Consider the following 16,916-nt stretch of genomic DNA (forward strand, 5'->3'; position numbering starts at 1 on the left):
GCGGAACTATCGTTCGGAGAGTTAGGTCCCCCCACAGTTTAGCAAAGAGCAGCCAGGATCTTGCCGTGGCGGAGCCGCGGAGGAAAAATCGACTCCAGAAGAGTTGTCGCCGCTGTAGACACCGCGTAGACAGCGAAAAGGGGGCCGGTGCTGCGGCGCCGAGGAACGCGCAAATTTGGTGTACGGGGAAAAACGCTGCGCGAACTCGGTGCGCGAGGTGTTCACTTTTTCAGGAGGATGATGTCAGCCGTGTTTGCAGAGTAAAATTGCATCCGATTCGGTGAAAGAGCCGCGGGGGTTAGGGGGTGTATGCGAGGAGGCAGTTGGGAGGACATGCGCGTGCGACCGGCAGCGACGAGGCGCGCGCATCACGCTCCGCTGCGACTCTAGGCGTGAAGAGGAGATTTTCCACGGAGAGAGAGGTTCGCAGAGAGGAGGCGCGGGAGCTGGGCAGTTGTTGTGGCAGCTTCGCGCTGCTGCAACGCCAACAGCGCGACGTCCGCACGTCGTCGTCCTAACTTCTCTGTACGCGACTTCTTTCAGTCCGCCGTCGCAGGTTTGCGGAGCCGGTTTTGCGCGGCGAGATTTCCCTTTTCCTGTCCTCAGCGACCTCTCCAAAGCTGAATGACGCATTATTCTTTGAGCTACGCTGCTGTGCTGTTCGTCTTGTCGATCGAGCGGGCGAGAGCTCGTGTCGTTTGATGTGTCTCCTGTGGCATCTCTCATCATGAGTTTTCCCCGCCTTTCTTCCGCGGCCTGTCCATCCCGTAGGCCTTCTTGCTGCTCTCTGCGAGATTGATCGTCGTCCGGCCTCGCCAATTCTGAGCGTGCGGAGGCGGGTAACACGTCTCGTGTGCGACTCGACCTTTTTTCCCGCTGAACCGAGCTTCCGCAACCTTTTGTTCCTCCAAACACCCGCCGGCCTGGCCATCTCAGGCGAATTTACGCCCGACTCGACTCCCTGCTTCCGTCGTCTTGCCCAGGCACATTTTCCGTCGACACGTGCGGAATTTTCTGATATGCAGACGCTTGTCCTCTTTGACTTGCACTTCGCGGACGAAACGCACAGCGGCGGTGTTTCACAGGCAGCTACTGAGCCCGCACTAGTTTGCTCGGCGCCTGCTCTCCCTCCCCCAGCTGAGTTTCCGCCGAACTCGCGACGGTGTGCGTTTTTTCTGGCGCTCTAGTTTTCGTGAATGCACACATTTGAGGAGCTCGCGAACGCGGCCGTCGGCAGAATTCGCTGCCCGGTGCGCGCCTCCGCCTGCATCTGGCGCCGCTCCTCTTTCGCGGGTCTTCGCCTCGGCAGGGTCCTCGTGCCGCCGCGTGGCAGGCGCGCGAGAAAAACGGAACTTTAATCTGAAAGTTCTCGCCAGATTCCGCTGCTTCAGGCCCGCCACAGTGCCCAGGAAGAGCAGCCGAGTCCCCCTTCCGCGCCACAACAGCGCCCTCTCGTCTCCAGTCGCCTGCTGCAGCCCGCGCTGTGCGATATGGACTCCGAGTTCCTGCCGCTCTTGAGACTCCAAAAACTGCGCCGCCACGCGCTCACGCTGCGTGTCGAGTTCGGAGGGTGTCGTCTGCGCGTCTGAAAATTTGTCTCCCTTGTGTACGAATAGAAAAGAAAACGTGTTGGCCGAGAGCGGGGCCACAGCAGGGAGGTGATCCGGCGGCGCTCTCTCTCTTTCTCTCTCTTTCTCTCTCTCTGGTTCTCTTTCTTTCTCTTGTCTTCGCCCAAGTCTTTCTGCTTTGCCTTTTCTAGAATCTTACTCCGCAGCGAAGTCTCCTCGCCTTCCTGAGGGCGCGCGTATTCGCTTTCTCTCTCTCAAGTTGCTCGTTCTCGCGTCCGCTGGGTCCTCGCGTGTTTGGTGTTTCTCTTCTTTTGCTCAGATTTTTTTTCTCGCTGAGCACGCGCGATGATGGAGGGGCTCGCGAGCGAGGCGAGGCCGCGCGAGGCCTCAGGCAGCCCGCGCCGCGCGTCCGCTTCGCACGGCGCGTGCTCACCTCCCTCGCCGCCCAAGGCTGAAGCCTCGCCGCTCTGGAACGGCCGCACGTGTCTCGCCTCCTCACCGAAGGAGGCTGAGGCCTTCTCGTCGGCTGCGGTGTCTGCGCGGTCGCCGCAGCGCGCCCTGTCGAATGGTCACGGCGCGGCGAATGACGCCGCGGAGGACGGGGCGCGGGGCGCGGCGCCGCCCGGAGCAGAGGGCTCCATGGGGAAGCTGCAGATGCTCCTGGAGTATGGCGAGAGCTACTTGTTGTCGCTCTGCAGCAACCGGAGACAGGAGGCAGGGGCCGCCGGCGACGAGGCGAGGCGCCGGGCGGCCAAGGCGGGCGGGGGGGGCGGAGGCGGGGCGTCGCGGCGGTCGCGGCGGATTCTCTCTTCAGACGAGGAGTCCGAGGACGCGCGGTCGACTGCGCGGCGCGAGAGGAAGCGGGCGCGCGACGCCGCGGACTCGCCTTTGCCGGACGAGGAGGACGACTTGCCGGCGCCCGCGACGGTCACGCGGCTGACGACGCATCCGTCGATCCTGAAGTGCCCGCCGAAGCCTTACCAGCTCGAGGGCCTTAACTGGCTCGTGCAGCTCCACGAGCGGGGCATGAACGGCATTCTGGCGGACGAAATGGGTCTCGGAAAAACTTACCAGACGATTTCCCTGCTCGCCTTCCTCAAGGAGGGCAAAGGCATCGACGGACCTCACCTCGTCCTCGCCCCCAAGAGCACAATCGGTGAGTCCTGCACAAGCGACGGGCGAGCAGACGAGGCACCTCGAATCCCCTCGCTGACCTCTTTTCGCTCCTGGCTTCGTTCTTACGCAACGGTCTGCCGCGTCGGCGCGGACGCGGATCTGTCTCTGGGCTTTTCTGCCGCTTTCGCTGAGGCAACCCACATATCTGTCCGGCTGGTTCAAATGTGAACTCGTTTGCGAGTAAGCTCCATGCATGCGTGGCGCGTGGGAACCGGAAAGGCAGCCGGACGCGCACGCGACAGAGAGAGAGGGAAACGCGCGTGACGTGGAGATGAGCACTCGCTTCTCGCGCGTGCCTCGAAGCCGCGGAGGCGCCGAGAGGTCGCCTAGAGTTGCGTCGGGGACGCGTCCAGGTGCACATGCGATTTGCGTTTTTCGGCTCGATGTTTCTCCTCAGGCAACTGGATGATTGAGTTGCGCAAGTTCTGCCCTTGCATCAACGCCGTGAAGGTCCTCGGCGACAAGGAGACGCGGCGCGCGACCCTCGCGCACATCGTCTCGCGCACGCAGGCCGCGTCGGGACTCGCGCCGCGCGACGGGGCGAAGGCACCCCCGACGCGGGCGCGATCGCCCACGCAGAGCGACGGGGAAGAGGAGGACGAAGACGACGAGGAGGGTCGCGAGGAGGACACGAAGCGCGAGAAAGAAGAGGAGGAAGTGCTTCCGGACCGCGTCGACGTGGTGGTGACCTCCTTCGAAATGTGCATCCTCGAGCGCGCGCAGTTCCTCAAAGTCAACTGGGAGTACATCATCATCGACGAGGCGCACCGAATCAAAAACGAGAGCTCCAAACTCGCACAAACCGCGCGCCTCTTCAACACGAAGCACCGCCTCCTCCTCACAGGCACGCCCCTCCAGGTGAGAGGGCGAAGCAACTCGCCAGCCAAGCGCCTCAGTCTCTCTGCCTCCAAGGCGTGGAGATGCCTCTTTGCGCGCTTGGTTTTCCGCGCCGCCCCCGTGCGCCAGGCGGCGCTCCCCTCTTGTCTGGCGCGAGCTGCTTCGTATCCGCCGAGGAACGCGTCGCGCATTTTCACAGCGCACGTCACGCAGGAGCATTTTTTCCTCCTGTCCCTGCGTGCGCGTTTTGTCGCTCTCAGAATAATCTGCGCGAGCTGTGGGCGCTGCTGAACTTCCTGTTTCCGTCGCTTTTCTCGTCTTCGGCCGAGTTCGAACACCTCTTCGACTTAACGGGCACCGCGGGCAGCGGCGGCGAGGGGGGGGCGGAGCTGACGGCGGAGGAGCGCGAAGAGCGCAACATGAAGATCGTCACGCGACTGCACCGCATTCTGCGGCCCTTCATGCTGCGGCGCGTCAAGAAAGAAGTGCTGAAGGAAATGCCTCCAAAAAAAGAGCTGCTTCTCGTCGTGCCTCTCTCAGGTGAGCGCAAAAACGAACGGAAACCACGCGCGAGAAAGAAAAGCGACGTGGCGAAGCTGCATCGGGCGAAGAGCCGCGGAGAAGACGTGTAGACCCGCGCTTGTGCTTTGTGGTGTTTCAGCGATGCAGAAACAGCTCTACAAAGATCTCCTGACGAAGAACGTCGCGGCCTTGCAAGGCGCGGAGGGCGCCGGCCGTACGCAGCTGCTCAATCTCGCCATGCAGCTGCGAAAGGCCTGCAATCACCCCTACCTCTTCGAAGGTAGGCCCTGCGTTTCGCGGCGCCCTTCGAGTTACACTGCCGAGCTAACGCGTTTCTCAGGGTTTAGGCTTTAACTCGGCGCGTTGCAACCTCGCGTTGAGAGAAGCTTTTTTTCTGTATGGGAACTCTCAAGAGTTCTCCTCACCCGCCCCGCGAGCCGCGCCGGAGGCGTACGCGGGGAGTGCTTCATCGGCTCCTAGCGGTGCCGCCGACGGCCTTCTTTCTCCGTTCCTCTTTGAATTTCTGAGGCTCCTGTTTCCGCGCGTAGCGACCACGCACGTCCCCATCTCTATGGAGGGTTAGCGTTTCATCGGGTTTGTTTCACGTTTTAACACTCTTTTTTTGTGTTTTCTTCTTTTATGGCGTTTTTATCGTCGCTCGGCAGGCTATGAGTCGGAGAACGCGGACCCGTTCGGCGAGCACGTGATTGAGAATGCGGGGAAGCTGCGCTTCTGCGACCGACTGCTGCGGCGCTTGATTCAAGAGAATCGGCGCTGTCTGATCTTCACGCAGATGACAAAGATGATTGACATTCTCGAGGATTACTGTCGCATTCGCGCCTTCAAGTATTGCCGCATCGACGGCAACACCTCGGGCGACGAGCGCGACAGACAAATCGAGGCCTTCAACGCACCCGGAAGCGACATCCCGATCTTCCTCCTCTCCACGCGCGCGGGCGGCCTCGGCATCAACCTGGCGACCGCCGACACAGTCATTCTCTACGACTCAGACTGGAACCCTCAGGTCGACCTCCAGGCAATGGACCGAGTCCACCGAATTGGTGAGAAAAGTGGCCTCCGTGCCTCTGTTGACCCAGCTCACTATTTGTCTCGCTCTACACGCCAATCCACACGTGTGTTCAAAATCAAACATGTTCAAAAATTACAAAAACTTATTAAAATATATCAAACCAAATATGTCTGTTTGTCGAAGCAGGTGGACGCTTGTGTGTTTGCATGTGTCTCTTGAAGTGGATTTTTTTCTCTCGTGTTTCCTCTCCAGGCCAGAAGAGCGCGGTGAACGTGTACCGGCTGGTACATGAGCACACGATTGAGCAGAAGATCATCGAGCGCGCGATGCTGAAGCTGCAGCTTGACACAGCGATCATCCAGCAGGGCCGCTTGAGCGACCAACAAAATCAGCAGAAACAACTGTCGAAAAACGAGCTCATGACCATGGTTCAGTTCGGCGCAGATCACATTTTCAAGTCTGGCGGCGGCGAAGATGTCACCGAGGAAGAACTCGAGGCCATCCTCGCTCGGTACGCCTCCAGCAGCACAGTGTATATACACATATACTTAAACTCAAATTTGTACTTCTAGAAAGTCTTATATGTTCATGTTTATTTCTGTATTCGCGGGCCGCGCCGGTAGATCACGGCCGCGCTGCACGGAGGGCATTGATGAGACACTAGCAGTTATCAGTATGGTCGTGCGCAACTCTCTGCATATATATGTATATGTATGTACACGTGTATATACGTGTATGTATTTGTGTGCATGTTTTGTGTCAAGCCTCTTTGCTGACCCGAGAGGACGATCGCGTTCGCGTTCGCGTTCCCGCGGCGACTTTTTGCATTTAGGCGCATCGAGGAATGCTTTTTCCTGGCCTTCGTGTGTGCGGGTGAGGAGAGCCGCGAGAGCTGTCCATTGCGAGCCTCGATATTTTTCTTTGCAGCGGCCAGGAGCGCACGGACGCGATGAACGAGAAGCTGCAGGCACATGTGAAGAAGAGCCTGCTGGACTTCACGATCAACTCCACGCCGTCGTCGAATTTGTACGAGTATGACGGCATCGACTACACAGACCAGCAGCGCAGAGCGGATCGCGAGGCCTGGGCGGCGCTCGCCGTGCAGACTCTCGAGGCGCAGAACGAGCGCGAGAGTCGCCGGCGCATGCGCCTGCAGAAGGAACAGGAGCTGCAGATGCAGCAAAACACAGAGCAACGCAAAGTCAAACACGTGCCCAGGGCTGTGCGCCTCCCCGCCATGCAAGTGAGTCGCGAGGACTGCATCGCCGAGTGGCTGCGAGACACAGGGCGATGCCGGAAATAAAAGCCGAAGTCGAGAGAGACGGCAATGCAACACATGTGACTTCTCCATATGTATGTATATCTATCTACATGTAGATGTACCTATATCTAATTTATCTATATATCTATCTACTTACATCTATGTCGCTAGATCTATATCTATATATATAATATATATAGGTATATGTATTTGTGTATGTGAAGTGTAGCTTCACGGGTAGTCCGTTTCTGAGCAGACTTCTTGCTTGCCTTACGCGCTGTTTTTTTTTTCGCATCCATTTCCAGGAGTGGCAGTTCTACGACCGTCGGCGCATCGAGGCGTTGCATGCAGCTGAGTTGATGTATTACCGCAACCAAGGCAACACGCGGGCTCCGACAGACGAAGAGCGAGAAGAAAAGCAAAGGCTGCTTCGCGAAGGATTCGGAACTTGGGGCAAGCGCGACTTCATACAGTTTGTCAAGTAAGCGAAAAGCAAGGGCGTCGCTTTGGGGGATTCGCCCAGAAACCACGAGAATACAGCTAAATTCCTAACTTTTTTCAACGGTAGCGCCGTCGTTTTCGTCTGCACATTTGCGGCCGGTGCAGTGTCTGGCGCCTCTCCTCTTTGGCTCTGCACGGCGAGGCTAGGCACGCAGCCACGCGGTCGGTTTATCTAGTTGGTTTAATTTTCTTGCAAACGGCTTTTGGTTTGATTGAATTATCGCACCCAGATAACTCCATACCAGTGAACCGGTTTTAACTCCGCTTCATATCGTACCTGAATGGTACTTTTTAGCTGTTTGTTTAGATTTTTCTTTGATTTTTTGGGTTTTTTCTTACGTTCTGAAGCGGGCGTTTCGCCGGCGGGCGTGCGCCGCGGAGGGGCATCCTCTCGGTGCACGTGTGAAGAACTCCTCGGTGCCGCGCGAGTCTGGTTTTTCCTCAGGGGCAACGAGATGTACGGCCGGCAGGACTTGGCGCGCATTGCGACGGAAGTCGACGGCAAAACGTTCGAGGAAGTCGCGGCGTACTCGCGAGTCTTTTGGAATCGATATCAAGAAATCGCTGGGTGGGAGAAGTGGATTCGGCGCATTGAAGAGGGCGAGGCGGTGATCAACAAGCGCAGAGAACTCGAGCAAGTAAGGCGACCGGATCCACAGGCGGAGCGAGGGCGCGCGCGCTGACGCGCGGCGGAGTCGCCTGCTAGAAGAGATTGAAGCGTCTCAAAGGGAATATGCATGGCGGTGCGTGCGACCCGCGGCATGCCTCACCCCACACGCTCAGGAGTGAAGTCCTCCGTTGTGCGTCTTTTTTCTTCTGCAGGTCATCGTGCGCCGGCAGCAGCAGTGCGAAGTGCCTTGGCGCCGACTTCAGATCCCCTACGGAGGCGCGGCGAAGAGCCGCAGCATCTTTACTGAGCAGGAGGACCGGTGGATTCTCAACATGACGACGCTGCTAGGTGAGGCAGACGAGAAGAAGAATTCAAAAAAAGAGACCCGGAGGCGAGACAGATATGCCGCGGAGTGCCGCTCGCGTCTGCCCCGAACCAATCCTAGGGACAGAGGAAAATGTCTGAAACTGCGGAAAAGCAGCACAGCTGCTGCAGAATGGAAGGCTAGGGGGACAGTGCGACTGAAAGAGTCGTGCGCGGTAGAACGTGAGCATCTCTGTCTCGGTGTGTGTGTCTGTTCGTTGATCGAGTGTGTGTTTTATGGACGTGCGTATGACGTAAATACCAACGCACCGCCTTCTTGGCGAGATTTCTTGAAAACCCACAGTCTACGGTGAAAAGCCCCGTTCAGGTGGCGGTACAAAAAAACGCAAGCAAGTTGTGCAGGAGGCTGCCTGCAGCCGGCGGCGCGTGCGTCGTATGTTTGGGATGGTGGGCGTCGTCGAGTTTCAAGCGGATGCTTTTTAACGAAGTATCTTTTACACTAAATAAATCAAAAAGAGGTGGATGCTCTGTGTTTCAAGCGGATGCGCGGCGGTGCAGAAGTGAACGAGGAGGAGTCTTCGAGAGGCGATCTTCGTTGACGCCGACTCGGCGAACTGTCGAGAGAGGCGCGCGTTCGCTTCTGTTTGCGCGCAGTCGAGGTTGCCACTTTTTCCGCGTCTGTCTGTCTTCAGGATACGGCAACTGGGACAAGATGCGCGATCTTTCACTGCGCGAGCCGCAGTGGCGGTTCGACTGGTTTCTGCGGTCGAGGACGGCCAGCGACCTCGGCAAGCGTGCAGAGGCGCTCGTTAGGCTTCTGAAGAAAGAGGAGGTAAGATTTCAGCGTCTCCGAGAGGCGGGGGGGGGGGGGGGGGGGGGGGTCAGGCGGGGGCTGTATGCGCGGTGCCTTCTCGACGAGCGACGCGCGTGGGATTTGTGAGACACAACTGGGATGCTGACGCACCTCGGTTGGCGTCGTGGGGCGTACGCCGGCTCGGCGCGAAGACAGCCTTGCGTGAGAGGCAGAGTGGTTTTTGGGCTTCTTTCCTTCTGCAGGGAGAGCGTTTTACGCGAGGTCGCCGCCGTTTGGACCTGCCCGACACCCGACCCTCGGTCGCTTCGGTGGCTGCAAGTGCCGCGGCCTCGGCGGCCTCAGGCGCGAGCATGTCTCCGTCTCTGGGCGGTGGAGCCGCAGGCGCGTCGCCTCCTCCGAGTGCGGTCGGCGGCGGAGACTGTCCTGCAGCGGCGGGGGAGACGTCGGCTCCGCCGGGAGCGGCGTTCCTCGGCCCCGGAGGGGCTTCAGCCGGCGTGGAGCGGCCGTCCAGTGGACGGGCCAAGCGCATGCGCAGTGCAGCCTGGGCAGCGGCCTAGGAAGTTTTTTGCCGTCAGTCAACTGGAGAGCGTCTCGAGATTTTTTCAACATGTTGCGCAGTCGTGGAGGCATCCGGAGCGCTCCATTCCGGGCCACACGAAAGACAATTCATCTTGTTTCTCAACAAGGGAAAACTTTTTCTATCCATTCGCTTTCAACGCACTGGCGACACCCTTGATTCTCACGCACACACCGCCTGCCACCCCCCCTCGCCGCCTTAGATCGGCGTGCGTCTGTAATTCCTCGAGACAGCGAGCGGGCCCTCACGCCGCCGCCTTCGTGCAGCGTTGCTGCCGTTTGAGCCGGAGGGCGGCTGCGTAAGAAAGCTGATTCAGCTGTGCCGCCTTCGCCTACCCAGACTCTACGGGGCGTCGCCGTGACTCTGCGCGGCAGGCCACATCGTTTCAGTTGCTCTCTCTGTTGAGGCGAGCGAATGGGACGTCCTACGCACACAGCGCTCTGAAATTGCAGCTCCTTTTCGAACCCGTCGTACCTTCTCACGCAGTTTTCTCCGCGAACTCCTGAAGAGGCAGCATTCGAACGGCTCTACCTGGAGTTGCGCCCGCTGGGCTCTGGCAGTGCCTCTTTGTGACACAGTTGGATGAGCGCTGCTTCGTGACAAAAAATCGATAGGGAATGTTACATAATGAACTTGGCGAGGGGGGGGGGGGGGGGGGGTGCAACCGAAAGCGATTAACGCGTCGGACAGAAGGAAGACAGAAAGGACAAACATCTAAGGAGCGGGTCACACGAAACACTGCAGAGCTCCCCGATGCTGCGAAAAGTGAAGAGCCAGCAATAGAAGAACAAAAGAGACAGAACGCGCTGCCTGCGTCTGCTGCGTTGGTGTTTACACTCGTTGCTCGTAGGCGGGTCTTACGCATGTGGCAACCAACGTCCGTGTTATTACATAGTGCCAAGAAGGCAAATCAGAGAACACCTTTGATCTGTAGGGAACGCATCGCATGTTTCTGTTTTGTTCCCTGTCTTCCCCTTTGCGTCAGACGCTGTTCCCTGGACAATCGTCGCAGGTGCTGCACGACTCCAGAGGCCTGGCAGTATCCTTCTTTAGCGTGACCATACAACACGCCGCCACCCCTTTCCGTCCTTATCTCCTGAGTTCTAAAGTGCGCGGTTTCTTTGTCCTATTTCCTCCTCTCCGGTGTGACTCTACTTCTTACACGTCCTGCAGGACGCACGAGTGCTGCTTGCCTCTTTTTGTGAGCTCTCAAAGACAATGGAGATCGCGAGCACTCCCTCACCCTCCCACAAAGGACGCCAGTGTAGGCACCTCGATTGTAAGCCTCCTGTCTCCGCTTTCAACCTGAAGGAAAAGGCCAGCTGCTCACGGACGCCTGAGACAATCTAGCGCAGTTCAGGTGCGAAGGTGGGGCAGGAAATGGAGAGACGGAGAATCTTGGCAAAGAATATCCTGCACCTTTCCTTGCGCCTGGCTCCAAACCAACGGAGGGAGCTCCGGAATAGCAGACGCCTTGACCACGCTGAATTGAAGTCGGTTGTCAGAAGAAAAAAAAGTGGAGAGCATCCCTGAATACAGCTCAGGAAGCTAGTGTCCAGCCACACGCAAGCGGGTGTATCACAAAGATTCCGTTACGCCTCCGTGATGTCCTCCCTATTGGATGCTTCGCCTCACTATCTAAAGGTTCTTGGAGCGTTAGCCGCCGCCGCCTGGATGCCAACCCGCGGCCTCGGTTGATGCTCCTTGGTCCGGCGGGGACCCACCAGACACAGCTCGCCGTCACCTCGCAAGACAACGGCCGGTCTACGAGCGGCGTCGCTAAGCCGGTTGACGTGCCGAATCTACCGGCAGCCAGCTGATAGAAAACCCGGAGCCAGTGCGCTCCAAATACGTCAATTGGTGCCCTATCCTTTACTGCTCGTCTCCCGTTGCAGACCGGTAGATGTTTTTCTGTGTCGAGGAGTCAATTAATAGGTTGTCTTCCGCCGGTTGACGGGGACATGCGCTGCTGCCGAGCGACAGGGGCTGTGACCTGGGGCACCGTAAAACGGCTTTGCCTGAGATGGGAACGCCGGCACACCCAGCGGCGACGCCCTTCTTGGTTGTTTCTGGTCACACAAACGTTGAGTAGACGGCCAGCGGCGAGCCTGCTGGCATCGTTCCCCAATTGGCGACCTGAGTTATTCCATAGTCAGCGCGCGCCTTGCTTTGGCTGCCACCTGGTTGTGGCGTCCAGACTGATGACGGATAGAAACAGGGTCATCTGGAGTACCTTCGTTCTTGCGTGATAGGCGATTCCACTCCGTACGTTGCTGCCAAGCGCTCTGTTTCCCGCTATTATTCACCGGAGGACCACAATGTTGCTCTTTCCAGCTCTTCGGGCTGCCGGCCTAACGGCGTGCTTTATTTCTGCTTTCTTCCCGTCACCGTCCCATGGCGTTGCTGTGTCAGTACATGACAACCAACCCAAGTCTCCGGACACCCGTAGCCTGGTTCCCGCGCTTCAGGCAGGATCAATTGCGGCACATTCTTTCCTCGGTGCTGCTGGAGAGAACTCGAATAATCACGAAGAGAGGATGCGGGCTTGGCGTGCGAGAGCAGAGGAGTTGCGGCAGCGTCGGAGACTGCGAGAAGAGCAGCAAGCGGCTAGAGAAAGGCAGCGAGAAGCAGAGAGGCAAGCAGAGGCAGACATGCCCGTCCTCGAAAGCTCCGCTCCACTCGTTGGCTGTCTACGCGATTTGGCAGGCAATGGGAGACTCAACCCGCACGCCATCTGTGCAGCAATGGAAAACTACGAGGAGTGTGGAAAGCTACTCCAAACCGTTTTGTCGAGAGGCGACTTTGGCGGAATGAAACTGCAGAGCATCAGTTTTTTGCTCCACTCTGGCGCAGACACTTTCAAACCCTGCATCGCTACAGTGGTTGCGCCTCATCTGCGCCTAGCCGCCTTACTGGAAAGGTATTTTACACGGGATTGTCGCTTGAACGTGACAGCAGATGCATACGTACGAGTTTTGCTAAAGGACATATATGCCGCGGCTGACAGCGACGATGTTATCCGTGAGTGTTCCCGCTCTATTCAGAGAAGAACCACAGATGGACTGGCCACCAGAATTCTCAGTCATTTTGAAGAATCCCCACTTCAAATATTGATGGTACGAAGGTTCCTCTATGCGTTAAACTTCATCCTCTACCAGTCAGTCAGTGGAGTCCTTCAGTATACCGTTCTGTCAAGAATTTTGAACGCGGCCTGCCGCATCAAAAGGCTGTGTAGGTTCGCCTTGCTGCAGCTGATGAGTCGCAATATTCCAGATCTCAGTCCTGCTGCAGGTTCCGCCCCTCCAGCACTCGGAAGGGGAATGCGACTCTACATGACCACTCTTTTTCGAAAAGAAAAAGAGCGTATAGCGTCTACAGTGGCTGCGTTGGTGTCTGAGTGGGTGGTAGCATCCTACCTGCGTTTCTATAGCGATAACGCGGCCGACTGATGACATTTCCTGCACTCCTCTTCCCCTTTCATGGCGGTGGGAGCCATCTGCTACGCGGTGAATGGTTTTTCCGTTTGTGACGAAATCAGTGTTTCATCCGCTTTTGTGCGAACGTAGCGCCAGCGGCAATCTTCCGGCAGGCCACACCTGCTGCGCTAACTCAACGTGGTGGAAGGTTTCTCTACGCGTGAAGCTTAATTTCTTCTTTTCAAGCGTAGTACGCTATTACACGATCCTACGCGGAACATTCTCACCTGTACAAGATACGACTGAAGCGATTTATGCCGGGCACTCAATCCCGTCAGAGGGTAACACTATGCTCAGCACCCGCGACACACATGCACACAGCGCCGTGAGCGCACCAGTAGCAGCTGTGACCTTACTACAGTTGTCTTGCGGGAACCTAACAAAACATTGCCTGCGGCCTCTGCGTCCCCGCCTCCCCCCCCTTCCCCCCGCCCGCCGCACATTCTGAATCCATCAGCGGCATGGCTAGAGTGAAGCATACCCGCGTGCCGTCCAGCTGAGACCTGGAGCTCTCCGTCATGATTCTTTCATCATTTAGTAATATCGCACATCTCCCACCTGGCCTATTTTATGATGCCATTTACCGCGGAAGTGGCTTTTCACCTTGCCTTGCACGCGCCCCCTGCGTCGTCGTCCGGCCGCACCCTCCACCCTTCACGAGAGCACAAGGTCAGCCCTTCCAGAGTCAGCCCAATAAAGTTCTCGGCGACCCGTGCACGCCAGCAGGGAACTGACGCATGAGACAAAAGCACGTGAAACGACTTCAATACACCGGAATTTTAGCGCTACCGACGCAGATCGCGAAGGAACACGAGACTCTGTGTCACCGTTGTAGACCTATCTGCGGCATGCACTTCATGTAAGCCGCTCGCTGCCTTGTAGCCCACCTGCCGGACCAAACGATTGCTCTCAGTGAGGCACTAGCTGATACTGTCTTCGGCAGCGAGGAGACATGAACATTTTGCCATCATTTGCTTCTCTTCGAGTTTATTAATGCAAATTCGGCGCTGCACATTGCGACGACCGCGCCGGACTCGACGCATGCACGCGCGCATGCGTGCGGAGCCGGGCACAGCAGGCGGCGTTCTGCGACTGCCGGCGACTTTTGTGCATTTTTTAAAGATCGCAAGAGGACATCTCGCTCCATGTTGACGAGAGTTGCCGACAGTGGCTGCACACAGTTTCGCGTGCTGGTGAATCGGGCATCTCTTCGTCATTTGTGTGCCCTGGAAGCTTTCTGTGTTCGCTGTTCCCTCGTGTGTACTCCCGGGATCTGGGTTTCCTCTTCGTCTCTGATTTGTTCTAACCCACGCGTCGAGCTCGTCATCTACCTGCGCAGCGGATGAGCTGAGGTTTCGCTGGAGGCTTCTCGCGCGATGGACGGCTCGTCACCGAGGGCCTCAGCCCTTGGTTCGTGCGAGGTTCGAACTCCACGCCCCGAACAGGACGCAGGGGTCGACCTCGATGAGCGCGCGGCTCCGGAGAACGCCGTCGCCTTTTTCGAGGCTGCTCAGTCGCTAATCAGACTCGCTGCCACAGGGGCGGCTGCGCCCGCGGATGAGGCCTTGCCATGGCCTCCTCCTACGTATGTGACTCCCGCCAGGTCGGCGGCGCAGATTCTTGCTTCTGCGTATGCGTACGCGAGCTTGCCCTGCCCCCGACTCCCGATTGGCTGTCAGCCCGTTGACGCGCGGCTGAATGGAGGCTTACCGGCAGGCATGGTGGTCGAAGTTTCAGGCAAGGCAGGGAGCGGAAAAACGCAGTTCGCGCTGTCGCTTGTCGCAGAGACTGTGCTTCGCTGCCACCTGGACGGAGGGCGACAGGATCGTCCAGCTTCGGCTAATAGTGAGCCTGGACCAGAAGATCACTCAGGTGCGCTCAGCGCCAGCCTGCGAGCCCCCCCTCCTCACGCAGGTCGATTTCCTGCCCCTGCAGAGCTTTCTGCGGAGGCGGCGAGGCCCACTGCCGTGTTTTACATCCACACAGAAGGCGGCTTCCCAGTCAGACGTCTGTACGAGATCATGAAGACCCGGCGCGACAGACTCGCACAAGGCCATGCTCCCGGCACGGAGGCCTCTTCGAAAAGGGGCAACAGGGATCCTGGCCGCCAAGTAGCAATGCCGTACACCAAGTCACTCATGCAGCAGGTTTTTATGGAAGAAGTTGCGACTGAAGAGGAGCTCTGGATCACGTTGACTCATCGGCTGCCGAGGCTGTTTCTGTCCTACCGCGTGGCGCTCATCGTGATTGACTCCATCGCAGCCGTTTTCCGCCTGCCGGCTTCGACCGCGGAGCCGCACTCAGGCCCCGAGGCCTCGGCGGCCAAAAAACACGTCGGGCTGGTGGATCGCGCCACCAAGCTCATGCGCGTTGGAGCCGTCCTGAGGAGATTCGCTGGGATGCACCGCTGTTGCTGCCTCGTTCTCAACCAGGTCAGCGACGCCACGTCCGAGGACGACGAACTCTGCAAAGCGACCTGCGGCGGCTCCAGCGGCTGCGGCGCTCCAGCCGCCGCGCAGGCAGAGGCAGGTCCCGGGCCCGCCGCAGATGAGATCAGCCAGACGGAGACCGCCGGCGCGGAGCCGCTCGGCGCGTGGCGCCCTCTGTCTGAAGGGATCGACGGCCAACTTGTCTGGTCCGCCCGCCAGGTGACTCCCGGCCCGATTCTCTTTGGCGGGGAAGATCCAGGCGTCCGCCCGGCGCTGGGGCACACGTGGAGCAACTGCGTGGACGGCCGCTTGATGATTCATAAAATGAACTCACGCTATATCCCGTCTCTCGACGACGTTAGCGGTAGCGGGGAGGGGGAGGACTCAGCGGCGTCTTCGCTCTCGGGTGGCGCGCTCAGGTGTCTGCGCGTCGTCTTCGCCTCCGGTGTTGACAACGGACACGACATCTTCTTCAAAATTGACGCCAGTGGCGTCGTCGACCCGTGATTCACTCGCCTAGAAACGATGCCAGCGCACACGCAGACGATAGACTCAGCCCCGCACCGCGCGGGACCCACGCTCACACGCAGCCAGGAATCGGTTCGAGGTCACATGGAGAAGCGGCGCGGCGGCGCCACGTGGCCGCGTTGGTTCGTTCAGCGTTGTCGAACGCGCGACGGCTGGTGTGGAGCCATTCCTCCTGGGGGCATTTGCCAGCCGCTTTCTCGCCCGCATCGTAGGAGAGCCGTATATATTGTTACACGCATTGTAGGGAGCTGTTCTGTGGCACGGTACGAGCTGCTGTCGCGACGCTGCAGCCGCCCACACGACGCTGCAGCCGCTCACGCGCGACCCAGGTTCAGAGAATCTCGGGAGCTAACGCCTCGATATGTTCTACGAAAAGGAGGTGCATACAGCGTATGGAAGCCGACAGTGTTTTTTGCGGGCGAGACAAGCATGCTGCGCAAAGGAGTGCCTCGTCTTCGCAGGGGAGTGGCAGTCTACACAGAACAGACCCCATGGTGGCTCAACGTTGAGCCCGCATCGAGGCAAAACTGCATCATGTTGTCTCGCATCCTAACATGCCTGATACCGCTACACGGATGTCCGCTACACCATCGAGTTCAGTGACGCTTCCCTGGCGTGCGATCTCAACGACTACAGTCGCAGACTGAGAGGAACTAGGCTGGAAGGACGCGACCTGCGAACAGAAAATGGATAGTGACATGGGGCGGAGTCGAAGTCTCGCCTAGGCTGGCTCTTGCATGGTGTTTCTTGGTAGCAGTGCGCATCCGCCCGTACTAGGTAATGGAACGTGAGTACCCTATAACGAAGGCACGCTGGGAAGCAGGGACGCGCCGCTTCGATTTTCCCCAGAAAACTCTGGAACGGGGCATGCGAACTATGGTTTTACCTCTGCCTGCCACGCAGAGGCTTTGTTCCGAAACGCGGGAATCAACTTGTGGTGACTGGCGTGGCGGCTCACCAGCGGCGGTACGGGGGATCTCTGCGCGGGCCCTGGCTACGAACGCAGCAGACCCTAAAAACAGCGCAGAGATGAATCTACCTCAAGAAAACTGTTGTTGTCTAATCCTGAGACAGGGCGAGTGGTTCGCCAAGGCGGGTGTGGTTCGCACACTTTGCTTTCACCCAGTACGTCATGTTGACCGGAGTTATTCACACTGCGCTTAGCGCGGAAAAGCTGGCTGGCGAGAGCGACAGTTTCGAAGTGCATGCGCGATTCAGTTGCTGCTCGCCACGCTTCTCTCCCTCGCTTCTGGAATCATGGCC

At 58.3% G+C, this 16,916-nt stretch overlaps 2 protein-coding genes across 2 annotated transcripts; both read left to right on the plus strand.

Annotated features, from left to right (window-relative positions):
• Positions 1-1,916: 1,916 nt before the first annotated feature.
• Positions 1,917-9,200, plus strand: BESB_024380 (SWI2/SNF2 ISWI-like SANT; the record flags this gene model as incomplete). Its single annotated transcript, XM_029361140.1, has 12 exons — positions 1,917-2,724; positions 3,142-3,602; positions 3,842-4,121; positions 4,243-4,383; positions 4,769-5,164; positions 5,386-5,644; positions 6,061-6,376; positions 6,700-6,875; positions 7,341-7,533; positions 7,718-7,853; positions 8,522-8,661; positions 8,886-9,200. 12 exons carry the CDS (start codon positions 1,917-1,919, stop codon positions 9,198-9,200), a joined length of 3,621 nt encoding a protein of 1,206 aa, XP_029215955.1.
• A 4,872-nt stretch (positions 9,201-14,072) lies between these two features.
• Positions 14,073-15,632, plus strand: BESB_024390 (uncharacterized protein; the record flags this gene model as incomplete). Its single annotated transcript, XM_029361141.1, has 1 exon — positions 14,073-15,632. The coding sequence occupies one exon, from the start codon at positions 14,073-14,075 to the stop codon at positions 15,630-15,632; it is 1,560 nt and encodes a 519-aa protein (XP_029215956.1).
• Positions 15,633-16,916: the final 1,284 nt, after the last annotated feature.

This window comes from Besnoitia besnoiti, chromosome XII (assembly GCF_002563875.1).
Source record: "Besnoitia besnoiti strain Bb-Ger1 chromosome XII, whole genome shotgun sequence".
NCBI classification, from domain to species: Eukaryota; Apicomplexa; class Conoidasida; order Eucoccidiorida; family Sarcocystidae; genus Besnoitia; species Besnoitia besnoiti.